Source organism: Chanos chanos, chromosome 4 (assembly GCF_902362185.1).
Source record: "Chanos chanos chromosome 4, fChaCha1.1, whole genome shotgun sequence".
Taxonomy (NCBI): domain Eukaryota; kingdom Metazoa; phylum Chordata; class Actinopteri; order Gonorynchiformes; family Chanidae; genus Chanos; species Chanos chanos.
Genome location: NC_044498.1, coordinates 33,032,665 through 33,047,224, shown reverse-complemented (window position 1 = coordinate 33,047,224; position 14,560 = coordinate 33,032,665). Strand labels below are relative to the sequence as shown.

General features: G+C 39.9%; 2 protein-coding genes across 2 annotated transcripts; one reads left to right on the top strand and one right to left on the bottom strand.

Moving 5' to 3' along the window:
• Positions 1-3,313: 3,313 nt before the first annotated feature.
• eloal (elongin A, like) lies at positions 3,314-9,646 on the bottom strand. The gene is made up of 11 exons (XM_030772246.1): positions 9,575-9,646; positions 8,484-8,540; positions 8,249-8,361; positions 7,453-7,996; positions 7,285-7,384; positions 6,958-7,110; positions 6,776-6,873; positions 6,354-6,534; positions 5,670-5,793; positions 4,457-4,557; positions 3,314-3,375 (listed from the first exon to the last, which is right to left on the bottom strand). Exons 1-11 carry the CDS (start codon positions 9,644-9,646, stop codon positions 3,314-3,316), a joined length of 1,605 nt encoding a protein of 534 aa, XP_030628106.1.
• Positions 9,647-11,371: 1,725 nt separating this feature from the next.
• On the top strand, positions 11,372-13,389 carry klhl31 (kelch-like family member 31). Its single transcript, XM_030772974.1, has 2 exons — positions 11,372-12,546; positions 12,654-13,389. Exons 1-2 carry the CDS (start codon positions 11,372-11,374, stop codon positions 13,387-13,389), a joined length of 1,911 nt encoding a protein of 636 aa, XP_030628834.1.
• The last annotated feature ends 1,171 nt before the right edge of the window (positions 13,390-14,560 follow it).

The window sequence follows — 14,560 nt, the reverse complement described above, 5'->3', positions numbered from 1 at the left end:
ACACCCACTTTTTACACACACACACACACACACACACACAAAGAATGACCTAGCATAGACAAAGGAAGGGGGTGTTTTGCATTGGTTCTGCTGCTGTTTAGAGAAAGTGGAGACCATTTGGGACCAGTTCAACCAATACATACCATTTGAGACCAGTTCAACCAATACAGACCAATTTGAGACCAGCAGTTTCTATCAGTGGGGCGGCACGGTGGCGCAGTGGGTAGCGCTGTCGCCTTACAGCAAGAAGGTCTTGGGCGGCCAGGGTCCTTTCTGTGTGGAGTTTGCATGTTCTCCCCGTGTCTGCGTGAATTTCCTCCGGGAGCTCCAGTTTCCTCCCACAGTCCAAAGACATGCAGGTTAGGTGAATTGAAATCCAGACACTAAAATTGCCCCTAGGTATGATTGTGTGTGAGTGTGTTTGTCTGTGTGTCTGCCCTGCGATGGACTGGCGACCTGTCCAGGGTGTTTCCCAGCCTTTCGCCCTATGACCGCTGGGATAGGCTCCAGCACCCCCCCGCGACCCTAATCAGGAGAAGCGGCTTAGATAGTGAGTGAGTGAGTTTCTATCAGTTGTTTTTCAACTGGAACCAGACCAATACATTCCAGTAGAAATTTCTGTTGGTTTTTCTGCTGGGCATTCCAGTAGAAACCAGTTATGAAACCAGTTGAATGTGTTTCAATTTCCCTATAAACTGCACTCCACTGGCTTCCGGTAGCAGCCCGCATCCAGTTCAAGACACTGGTGCTGGCCTACCAGGCCACAAGAGGCTCTGCCCCATCATACCTTCAGTCTCTTATAACACCTTACACCCCAACTAGGACCCTCCGCTCCACGTCCTCCGGACAACTGACGATCCCCTCACTCCGGGAACCCGGCAGCCGCTCCTCCCGACCACGCCTCTTCTCCGCCATTGCCCCGAGGTGGTGGAACGACCTCCCCCATGCAGTCAAGACTTCTGAGTCTCTTTCCATCTTCCGCAGGAAACTGAAAACCCACCTCTTTAGAACACACCTGTCCCCCAATGCCTAACCTCCCTTCCCTAGAAAAAAAAAAAAAAAAAAAAAAAAACCTTTGTCTTGTATTTCTGTTTGTAAAGTATTCCAGGGGCGCAATGCGAAAGGGCAATTTGACGCTCAGTCTTATTATGATCTCTGTTGAAGGTATTAGAAATCCGACTGATGCACCAATTGTAAGTCGCTTTGGAAAAAAGGCGTCTGCCAAATAACTAAATTGTAAATTGTAAATTGTATAAAAACCAATAGAAACCACTTAAAATTGCTATTGGTTTTTAAATGGTTTTCTACTGGTGTTCTACTGGATATATACTGGATTTCAACTGGGATTTTCTACTGGATTTCAACTGGAATTTCCACTAGGGTTGTCTGTTATGCTATTGCAACTGAATTATCAGATACAAATTGTTTACAAAATGCAATAACAAGGTGTTTAACTGATGACAATAAGCTCAGGCAAATTGTGCATTGTTTCGACAAAACTGCACACAAAATATATCTCCAAATTGCAATAAAACTACAGTAGGCTATCCATTCATCTCCGTTCATCACTGATTTTTCTAAGTAGACATTTGCTTGCACTTATACACGAACAGAACAGAAGCTCTCGTTATTCACAATAGTAAACCTGTTTGTTTTGATTCTCATCTTTGTAAGATTCGGTAACAAGATTTTGAAACAGGCAAAAGGTCTGAACAACAATTTGTAAACCTAATTATAACCCAATGTTTCAATAATTTTTTCAATCTAGTATTGTAATGTAATTCACTTGATATGATTACTAGTTATCACACGAACAAGAATTAGCAATAAGCAGTAGGCAATTTGTAGGGGGATGAGGGGGGGTGCCATCCCCCTTGTTAACCTGCCACTCCCCATATACTGGATATATTTAACAGTCCTGTAATGAATGCAGTAGATGAAGTTTACTAATGCACTCATTCTTAGGTGGTTAAGAATATATGAAATATGTGGATGGGATGTTGAAAAAAGGTTTCAGAACAGTACAGTTACTGTCATGTATTAATCGTCAGTTCATTTAAAATCATGCAAATCCGTCTTGTCTTCATTTAATTTGGATTACTTTTGAAATCCGTGAATTGTGCATTATCTTAAATGATTCCCCTGGAGTGAAGATAAATTGTTCAATCCCCATTTTCACTCACAAAAATAAATACAATGAAGACCATCTTAACTAAACATAGTTTCGGCTGTGTAAGGAGCATGTCTTAAATTTGAATGGTGGTTATTGAGAGATAACAAAACTAAGAGTCAGTTTGCAGGGCTTTCTGGAAGATCACACTAACAAAATATATGCAGTTCAAGTTAGATGGAAAAGAAATAGTCAGTGGTTTGACTTTATTTTAAAAGCGTTTTAAGTATACTCCTACTTTCTCCATTGAGCTAAGTTTAGCTCAAATCACGTAACATAATTTGAGCCTGAGGAAGTTTAGTTTTCCTTTATGTATCTCCCTGTGAATTCAGTCATTTGGATCCAGGCATAACTCATTATTGGTGAAAAATGGATTGTTTTGAATGACTTGGAAGCTGCACCAGACTAAACAATGCAAGTTGAGCAATGTTGCAGATTATGACAAGAAACCATCAGGTTTCATTTGGCTTTGTAATAAGTTAGTCATATTGAACAGATATCTTTGAATACTAATAACTAAATAACCTAACCATGTGGCACATGACACTGTTATGAATATGCACAGATATATTTGCATAATCAGTGATGGCAAATTTTTAAAAAGCATTTCTTTTGATGTCCACTAGATGGGGCCAAAACCTCTTAAATGACTTCACAGGTTCAGCAGTTATAGTTCATGTGCACACCACAAATATGTCCACATTTGGAATTGATTCCAACCTGGCATCTGACAATATGGCCATGAGTAAGTTATCAAATTAATGAGAGAATGTGCATGAACTGATTTGCAAAGAATTACATTTATCACTCAAGTTCTACACGTTGCAATTTGAGGCCAATCCAACTCAATTCATGATCATGAATGGAGTGAAAATCAGATTGAAAATTTGGATTTACCCATGACTGACTTGCACACGAGCATACAAAAACAGACAAATAATATGTAGTCACCACTCAATTTAATGTCAGCATTCACTTGGTTCATTACATAATGGTTCAACCAATATAGTTCACTATTTGTTCTGAATAATTACATTATGTGTTCAGATATATAGATTAATGTACAAAAATCTTGTGTTAACGTCTCATATCGAAGATGCCTTTTCAACTAAATACATTCTCCACCTCAAATCACTGGCCATTTCATCGCCGTCCCAGTTGCTTTTTAAAGGCCTTCAGGGATTTTGCCATCATGGGCGCCACCCCTACAGTGACAACACAAAACATAGAAACAAAAATTATTTCAAAGGACTTTAAATTTTTTATCTTACAAGAGCTTGCAATCACAGTCCCTCAGATATAAAGACTAAACATTTACTTATAGATTTGATTCAGACAGGGGTGCTGGTTTCACAATGCTGGTTTCCATGTCTCTTAGTAAGGAAAATGCATCATGAAACCAGCATCTGTATCAGAGTCACATGTTTGGTAAATTTTACTCTTGTTTAAAGCATTCCATTTCTGTATCTGAATCTTCCTCAGAAAAAAAGTATCGAACAAATAAATAAACACCACAACAACAGAAATTTCTCATTTCTGTGAGTAAAACTTCGCCCATGTTTCACCCGTTATGTCATTACTTCTCAAGCTGGAAAGAGTGACATCATGACTGGGAAAAAAAATCAAAACATACGGGACTATGGCACTGATTTCAAACTATGCAAACCAGATTAACAAATGACTCAAATGGATTGTGAGAATTTTCTCACCAAACCCACAAATAACACAAAGAACCTCTTGCTCTTAAGGGGTGATCGTCTTGAAGACGTGTTTTAGCACCTGCTTAAGGTAATTTAAGCTTGCAGTATGTCAAGCCACACACACCCCCTCTAGCAAGAAGGTACTGGAGCGTGACAGCTGCAGAATCAAAATGGCAGCAGTGCAATTCCATCAACCATATGTCAATATCTTTGTAAAATAAACAATTACCACAAGAGCACAGAAGTACTAACAGTTAAAACTGCAGAAATTCACAGTTACTGGACTTTCTGTGTAAGAGTCACATGTCAGTGAGCATTCAGATAACCCAAGTCAGGCTGCAGGCAATGTGTGAGGAGCCACTCCTTCTCCTCAGTAAACATGGCTGTTTATGAAAGTGATGCGAATCTTTCCCAAAGAGACTTATTGTTTAACAAAGACATGATTAAACATGACTGAAAGCCAGGGACAAACCAATTAAACAAGCAATTAAAACAAATTAGCCGACACTGAAGACAAGCTACCTGTTCTAATGCAATAAAACCACAACAAATGAGAGTGAAAAGTACATACAACAATTCAGCTTACTTTTTATTTTTCGTGGATCTTGGGCTTGGCTAGAGCTGGCACTGGTGACAGTTGACCTTGTGGGCTCACTGAAGCAGGGCCTTCCTCGGTTCTCCTGTCCCCTGAGGAAGAGGAGAGTAAAAAAAAACAAAAAAAAAGAGAAAGAGGAGGGGAAAAAAAAAGGAGGTGTTTCACAGTGAGCAGTTCCAATACAGACCACTGATCAAGCAGATATTTATATATTTATCCTGTTGCATAAGAACTCTTGCATAAAAGGTCCAATGGTATAGACAGATATGGATCTGGATTGGTAGTGCACAAATGTGAACAGTCTGTGTAAATAAGCATTAGCAAGTGGGAAACAGAACCCAAAGCATGTTTAAGGCAACGCCAAGCAACAAGAAAAGAAACACTGGGTCTAGATCAGCGATTCTCAACTCCAGTACTGGGGGCCCACTGTCCTGCACGTCTTTGTTTTAACTCTTCAATATCACAGTTAATTGAGCTAATCAAGGGCTTGATGATTAACTGATCAGTGGAATCAGGCGTGTCAGTCCTGAGTTAAAACAAAGACGTGCAGGACAGTGGGCCCCCAGCATTGGAGTTGAGAATCACTGATCTAGATCATGCTAAGCTAATAAAGAGCTCCATGCATAATAAAAGAGCCCATATGAAGAAATGGTGGGACAGCTGGTCGTACTGGTAAGCAAAGAACACACAGTATCGTGTGTTGAAGACTGAATATACCAACAACAGACTGGGTACACATGCTTTTTCTCCAGCCACTGTGTTACACAGCTCTGTACCTTGTCCCCTAAGCACAACCAGCCTCACACAAAAGGTATTTTATGCAAAGCAATCACATTCGGTGCACACTCACATTTTTGCCCTGCATGGAAACTGTTGCTTTAAAACAAATGCACTCAGGGAAACAACCGAAGGCAATACACCCTAAACCTCATCGAGAATATCTTTGGCAAACACCACTCATACGGTTAAGCAAATGATATTTGCATTGTACTAAGAAGAGTGAATATCAGGTCAAATGGAATATAACAATGCCACTGTAAACAACGGGATTTCTTTTTACCAAGCAACTATAAGGTTTTAAAACTGGATTTTCCAGACACATATTTTAAAGACATCTCTAAGCAACCACATTTTTTATCTGAGAAACAAGTAATTAAAAACATTGTGTACCTTGAAGTACTGATTTTATCCGATGTGAACTGACCTAGCTTTGTCCAGTGGGTGAGGTTGTATTGTCGGACCAGCTGTGCCGTGAATCTCTTGCTGGATCCGTACATTTCTGGGTGGCTTGGCAGCAGAGTGGATGAACGCCAACTTTACCTGTCTCCCTGGGAGGTGGTGAAAAGTGCCACAGTGTACCCCATAACCAAATACCCACATGCTCTAAGACTTGTCTGTGGTGAATGTAATGCACATTTAATCAGTAAAGACACTTAGAAGCAGGAATATTTTAAAACAATATCTACACATACAAGCTGAAAAATCAAAGACATTCTTTCAGTTTGACATGATTTCAATTCATAGTTTATGTATAAATAAATATATTTATAGATTGAGATAGATTGCAAGGCTCCTTTAAAGTATTGTTTGGAACCATTTGAGCTGACCAGCTAATTTCACTGATTAAATTGCTATGGGAAAAAAAGTATTGCTTGGATTTTCTGTTGAGAGACCCAAACATACAGTAAAACTTCACTGTTAAAGGATATTTTCAATTTTTGCATTTCTGGCATCCAGTAATTGGAAAAGCTTTCAAGGATTCAGCTGGTGTAATGCTGGCTAGATCCTCAGAAACGTTAAGCCTCTTTTTGTAAACATAACTTTTTGTGCAATCAGGCAGTGGAAATTAACTATGCATGAAGCTCCAAGCAAATAAAAAGTGAGACACCTTTGGGTTTCCCAGACTGAGCAGAAACAATGCTTTTTGTGAGTCTTCTGAGTTTCCTTTCTCTCTCCTCAGACAGTCGGACGTGCATCTCTCTCCAGGACTCATATTCCTGCAGCTGACCATTCCTAAAATCCCTCTTACAGTGTTTCTCCCACAGGTGGTCCGTCTCCCCAATGTACACCTGGAATATATTTAGTTACTCTAAGCCCTAATGACTTGACTTACTAATTACTCAAAATATTGGAATGGCAGGGAAACATTTGGCATTACTACACATGAAGATTATGCAAATTAAGCATCAATAGACACTGTCTCAAACAATGCCAATGTTTCAGTCCACACACCATATTTAATGTCACTTTTTAGATCCTGCCATAACACCACATTCATTGCTGTCTTTATTGCAGGAATATAATTCTTACAGGGTTACACTCTTCAATTCGAAGAAGCTGTTCAGGGGTACAGCGTTCCAGGACTGGTTCCACAATTTCAAAAGGCACCCCTCCAATTTCATAGAGCGCTATAAAGAAAGGCAATGGAATCCCTTCAGATTAAACTTAGTGAACAGATGCTTAGTGTGGCTTGTGCTAAAGCCTGTACTTACAGTCAATGTTGTTCTGAAGAGCACGAATGCATTGCTGGTACAAGGTCAACATCTTTGGCAGGTAGCTGATCTTAGTACCCGAGTATACCTGCATCTTCCTATTTAACCTCTGACCTGTGAACACTGGGGGTTCCTCAAAGACCTTTTCCTCAGCTGTAGGAAAAATATATGATCATAAAATTGGGCTATAGAGTACCAGATTGACCAACTGCTTTAAATAGCTATGTGAAACTATCCTTATATTGTTTAATTAAAGAAGCACAAGTATGTGAATGTAGTTGCTCATTGAATTCTTCTTTTGATTTGAATATTGTTTGGATAACTTACTCTTCCTCTCAAAATAGCTGAACTGAGCGAGGTCATCACACTCTGGAAGAGTTGCAGGCAATGGAATACTTAGCAACTCCATGAAAGAACTCTGCACAACCTGTAGATTGTACAATAGTGATTAAACAGATCGTAAACCCCAATATTAATCATACAGAAAAATATTACCATGTTATTAGGAGGGTCTTGTATTAACCGAGTGTTTGATTTTACACCTGGCGCCTGAACTTGTGCATCCGCCTTTCTGTCCATTTTAAATCTCTTGGCCTTTTTACCATCACATGATTGTTTTTTCCTCTTGGGTGCCTCCAGGTCATAACTCAAGTAGGCCTCAAATGACATTGATGGTTTTTCAGGGCCTTCGGACTTCTTGTGCTCATCAATCTCTGCCAGTTTCTCTTTGGTTTTCTTTGATTCTTTATCTTTACTGAGGCAGGGGACTGGATCAGCTTCAGATGGCTTTTCAATTGTTTCTTTACCTTGCATGGACAGTCTCTGAACTTTTTCCTGGGTAACTTGGCTATTTGCAGTGTCTTGAACGGTCTTTTTAAAGTCACTGCTATGGCTAAACTTTGAGGGCTCCTGTAGCTTTCCCAATGATTGGCATGATTTTGACTGGGATTTCCTGTAGATCTCCACAGGTTCTTTTGATTTGCCCTTTGAGTCATCCCTGCTTTCACTGCAAGTAAGCTTTGAGGGTTTGCATCCTGAGCTTTGGCCATTATATTCAGAATCCTTTTGAAAATTGATTTTTGTCTCTGAGGCATGACTGTTTTGTTTTCTGCTTCCAAAATGCTCAGCTTCATGCTCTGACTGTTTCTTTAAAGAGACATGTTGATGCTGAACACTTAATGAAGTAAAAAAAAAAAAAAAACACAACTCATTGTTAGTTTAAACAGTGGACAATTTACGTATTAGCAGCTTAATAGTGAAATTCGTAAATCAAATGGATGATAAAGTGTACCTGGTATTATCTTTTGGGACCAGTTTTTTCCATTGACTGACTAATGTTTTGGCCAATTCCCCAGCATCAGCATGCTTACGAAAGGAATTCACGACTTTCCCAATTCCTGTTTCCTATACAGAATCAAGTTAAACCGACATCACGTTTGCTTACAAAACAGTGCATATCGCAAAAACTATGCTGCTCAATGTTTTTTTTTTTTTCTTACAGTAAGTTATAAATACTTTTATCTTACTGCAAGAATATCTAACGTTATGTCCAATTCCTTGAGTTTCTTCAGAGTTTTCAAGACCTAAAGGGAAAACAAAAATCTGTTAGGGATTATATTGAATCGGTCAGCCAGATATGCTATCAGCAAAGGCAAATAACATGATTTGCCTGACATGGTCAGTATTCAAATACTGTCACTAGTTATGAGTCTGATTTTCAACATATATACAGGAGGAAAAAAAAGTCTCTATATGCCATGCTGAGTAACACCCATCCTTGACTCCACATAAGTCAGAACTGCTGAGCGAGCCAGAACGACAGCAGCTATGTATGGGGAAACTTCACAGGCTGCCATTCCATTTGCCATGTGCTATAAATGGATAAGGGTAATATAAGCACCCACCCCAGAGGCAAGTGCACATGTGCAGAGGAAGGCAAGTTAGCAAGCTACGGTAACTGTGTAATCCACCAGTAAAGTTATCCGTTTTTAAATTAGTCAAAGTTATACTTCCCTTTCATAGTGAGATCTCTTTGAAAAAGGAACAGAAGTTACCCCATGCTGCACTCAATCGACGCCCTGTTGACTGACAGGCAACTAGGGTGAGACAACTGGGGAATTATTTTTAGCAGAGCACCACTCCAATCCCTGCCCCCCTTACCTACAGACTCAGCAGAGGCAAACAGGCCACCACCAATAAAACTCAGACTCTCAAAAGCACAGGAGAGAAAATATAGTATACAGTCTACACACCCTGAATTGGATGTGATGGCCACGTGTTACTGACTAATGGCATGACAGTAATAAAAAAAAATCTCGCTAAACATCAAATTACACCTAGCAGACCAGATACTCAGCATGTAAATGATGTGATAAACAAAACTTAAAAAAAAAAAAAAAAAGCCTACTCAGAAGGGTCAGCCGCAGATTCTTCAAAAAAAAAGAGGGAAAAAAGTTCTCAGTCAGTTTTGTCTGATGTCGATCCGGGTAGAGGCCAACTGATCCCCCCTCTCATTCTGAGACTACACGTGCAGTGTCATAATATCTGATCACAATTACCAAACGTAACCGAACGTATCGGCCCATTAAACAGGAGAATACACCAAAATAAAATATACCGCTTCGGCTTCTGATGATGCTTCAAGCTGATGTTTTAAACGCAACACTTTCTTAACATCTGCAGCAGCCATCGTAGTCACTCACGTGACTTCACCACCTGCACAATTAGAAATTTGTCAGTTTATGTGTTCACCTTTATATGGGCGGAGCCAGAAGCAAATCAGTAAATTGAGGATGCCAAACTTGAATACAAAAAAAAATAATCTTTCGTGTCTTCACTAACGATGAGGGTTAAAACGCCCCTTGAATCTAACAGATCATCTGTCATTTAATGTTAAATCTTTATGTGCTGTAAATGCATACATTTTAAACGTAAATTATCATGAGTTTAATACGAGTATGAGCTGCTTTGTCTTAAGCAGATACAACTGTGTAATGGCTTGTGAGTCTGTCAAGATGCGCATGAATATGCTCTTGTTGGGATAACGGATAATGTCCCAACTGCGCCCGTTCGAATTGCGCAATTTCTTGCTTAGGCCTCAAAGGGACAGAGGAGGGGTTATCAACAATCTCTTTGGACTGTTGGGCACAGCGACTCTCTCTCTCTCTCTCTCTCTCTCTTGCACACCAGCGTGGAGGTGCAAGTCATTTCCTCTCCAGCACCCACTTTATCTTGTTAGAGGTAAGTTAGATGAGTTGGTTCTGCTCTTTAACGCTACATTCCAATTACATTACAATATTGTGTTGTTTTGTCAACGTTAGCATAGAAAAATCAGACACAGGATTGTATTTATTATTAATTTAATTTAACTTTTGGGCAGCTTAAGTAATTAAGACAAATGTTTAGTAGAATTTAGTGAATACAGTTTTGTGTTTCACTGGTGACAGAAGTTTTTTTTCTAGCGTGTTTGTTGAAACGGAGAGAGACTGTAACCTCTATACCATTCTAATAGGCTACGCTCAAACCTTGACTGTATTTTGCGTCTTTTGCATAAGTCCCAAAAACATCTTTCGATTATTTTGAAAGACAATAGATGTTTTGAATTATAAGAGATTTTGAAAGGACAACGGGTCTCTATGACCCAACGTCTATAAAAGGAACTTAAGGATAGAGCTATCGAACGTTTCTATTCCTGGACTTGCTTGTGATAAATTGTGACAGATGCAGAGACAGGAATGTTGACACGGTAACACGCGATAACAACTTTTAAACATTATTTCTGTTTTTCTGTAAATCTCGACAAATCACTTCATCTATGTTTGCTTTCATTCTGATGTTTGTTTGTTTTTTACCTGCTCAGTGGTAATTGGACAATTTGAGAAGTTGTAGTCAGAGACTTAGTAGTGCCTGCACGTGGTATTGAAATTTGATCCAAACTCTGCGAGTAACTACATTGCATGTGTGGGTCCGTGACTTACTTTCATATATTTTTTCACATAATAGCTACGTAACTAAAACGTGTGTGGGAGATACTTTTCTGTTGAATGTACACCAATAGAACCAGTGATCACCAGAAAATAAATGGATTAAACAATAGGTCTACTCTGTTGCTTCTCCCCAAAGATCTTTGCATTGCATGTTAGTCGACCATGTAATATATTAGTAAATATATCATTTAAAATGTAATTTAAACTGTTCATCTAACTTACGAATTTATGTATGAGATAAGAAGCTGTAAAAATATGTAGGGAAGATTCCAATTTATATTACGACTTCTTGATCTTTTACCTGCGAAATGGGTAGGACGCATGCATCAGTTCTGAATATTAATGTGCTATTGGCCCCTCATGATGGGTGTTCTGTATTGCTCTTTATCAATTATTTTAGGTCTTGGCTGTGAGGCTTAGCTACAGTCATGGCACCCAAAAAGAACAAGGCCGCAAAAAAGAACAAAGCAGATATAAATGAAGTGGCAATTATGGTTGAGGACAGTCCCGTCAACAAAATCAATGGACTGAACACGTTACTGGAAGGTGGAAATGGCTTCAGCTGCATCTCAACAGAGGTCACTGACCCGGTCTATGCTCCTAACCTCCTGAACGGCCTGAGCAACATGAGACAAGACAGCTTCCTGTGTGACCTAACTGTTGCAACCAAGTCCAAGTCCTTTGATGTCCACAAAGTTGTGATGGCCTCCTGTAGTGAATACATTCAGAATGTCCTGAAGAAGGATCCATCCCTTCAGAAGATTGAACTTAATGACCTGTCCCCAGTTGGCCTTGCCACAGCCATCTCTTATGCATACTCTGGAAAACTGACCTTGTCATTGTACACCATTGGCAGCACAATTTCTGCAGCTATTTTCCTGCAGATCCATACCCTGGTGAAGATGTGTAGTGACTTCTTGATGCAGGAGATCAGTGTGGAAAACTGTATGTATGTGGTCAACATTGCTGACACATACAATCTCAAAGAAACCAAAGAGGCTGCACAGAAATTCATGCGGGAGAACTTCATCGAGTTCTCTGAGATGGAGCAGTTCCTGAAGCTCACCTATGAACAGATCAGTGAGTTCCTCAGTGATGACTCCCTCCAGCTGCCCTCTGAAATCACTGCTTTCCAGATCGCCACAAAATGGCTGGACTTTGATGAGAAGAGGTTGAAGTATGCTTCAGATCTACTAACAAACATCCGCTTTGGCACCATCTCTGCCCAGGATCTGGTTAACCACGTGCAGAACGTTCCAAGGATGATGCAGGACCCTGAGTGCCATCGTTTGCTGGTTGATGCCATGAATTACCACCTCTTGCCCTTCCAACAGAACATCCTTCAGTCTCGAAGAACGAAGGTTCGTGGAGGCCTCAGAGTGTTGCTCACTGTAGGTGGACGACCTGCCTTGACTGAAAAGTCTCTTAGCAAGGAGATTCTTTACAGAGATGCTGACAATGTATGGAACAAACTTACCGAAATGCCGGCAAAGAGCTTCAACCAATGTGTGGCAGTCCTGGATGGCTTCCTTTATGTTGCTGGTGGTGAAGACCAGAATGATGCCAGGAACCAAGCTAAACATGCTGTCAGCAATTTCTGCAGGTATGTATTTTATATTTATGACTACTCCAAAAAGATCAGTTACTTATCTAGTTATCTGATTCTTTTCTCTTTGAAGTGTATGAAATTTCCTTTTTCTTTTTGATTAGATACGATCCCCGTTTCAACGCTTGGATACATTTGGCCAGTATGATTCAGAGGCGCACCCATTTCAGCCTTAACACTTTCAATGGCCTCCTGTTTGCTGTGGGCGGGCGCAACTCTGATGGCTGCCAGGCATCTATTGAATGTTATGTTCCTTCCTCCAATCAATGGCAAATGAAGGCTCCCATGGAAGTGCCACGGTGCTGCCATGCCAGCACAGTCATTGATGGAAAGATCTTGGTAACCGGTGGTTACATCAACAATGCCTACTCTCGAGCTGTGTGTTCTTATGACCCATCCACTGATAGCTGGCAGGATAAAAACAGCCTGAGCACCCCAAGAGGCTGGCATTGTGCTGTTTCTGTTGGCGATCGTGCCTACGTAATTGGTGGTAGCCAGCTTGGTGGTCGGGGGGAGAGGGTGGATGTGTTGCCAGTTGAATGTTACAATCCTCACTCAGGTCAATGGAGCTACGTTGCACCCTTGCACACGGGTGTGAGCACAGCTGGTGCTGCCACTTTGAATAACAAGATCTATGTCCTTGGTGGGTGGAATGAGATTGAGAAGAAGTACAAGAAGTGTATTCAAGTGTTCAACCCTGATCTTAATGAATGGACTGATGATGACGAATTGCCGGAGGCAACAGTAGGAATCTCCTGCTGCGTTGTCACCATCCCCACACGTAAAACAACACGAGAGTCAAGAGCCAGCTCAGTATCATCTGCACCAGTCAGTATATAAAGGTACATAGAAGACTTAGTATATCTGCTTATACAGTAAAACTTTGAATGTCAGATCCTCATGTTTATCTGTTTATTTCTCAACATTGATTGGCTGCAATACTTTTAGACTCAGATTGAGAGTTGTTTATATTTAACTTAAAATATCCAAATGTCTGTTCTCTTCAACAGTTATATATGCTGATGGATAAAGTCGACATAGCAAGTAACAATCATGTCTTTTATTTTATGATAAATGATACCACATTGCGATGGTACTCTACAGCCTACCAGGACAAATGAGCAAAAAACATAAAGAATTAATTTGTAATTTGTTTGAGAAGCATTGTAAAGCTCAGAGTATGGGTTTAAAGCTTGGGTTAAAGGAACAATGGGGAGGTGGATATGTTTTAATAACAAATATGAGAAATACAATAGAATAATTCTGCGAAGGATTGGCGACCTATCGAGGATATTTCCCTGCCTTTTGCCCAGTGAGCGCTGGGATAGGCTCCAGGACCCCCAATGACCCTAAATTAGGATATACGGCTTAGAAAACGAATGAATGAACAGAATAATGAATAATGAGACTGGCTTATATGTCAGAAGAAAATAGAAATACCTCAATTAAATGTTGATTTTTCCAAGTGGGGCCAATGCTTCTATACTCATGTCCTATGCCCTTACATGACTCAACATTCTAAAGCTATCTTATCAGCAGAGATTACTACCAGGATGTAAACTATCTCAAATCATTTGAATCTGATCTTTCAAAATAAAAGTCAAACATCATCATGTTTTTGTTTATCAGTTTCTCTGTCATTACTTAAAGGATCCTAAGAGTTGAAGAGCCTATTAATTAATGATCAAATTGAATACAGAAATTATCAAACAAAGATTTAGGTGACTATGACTGTCTACAAATATACTCTACCATGTTATTTACACTGTTCCGTAGTCAAGATACAGCAAATTCATTAGACTTAGTGTTGATTTAATGCTGGCAAATTTACTGTTAAAAGTGAGTGTGTGATGTATGGGGTTGTTACAGTTCTGAAATGTAAAATGGATAAATAGTGTAAAGAGAACAATTGAAGCAGACCAGCCTACCAGGTGTAGGTGTGGTTAACCCATTGTCACTCTTCAGTCTTCAATACTGTCCTGGCTCCTACAGATGTTAAAACAAACAATTT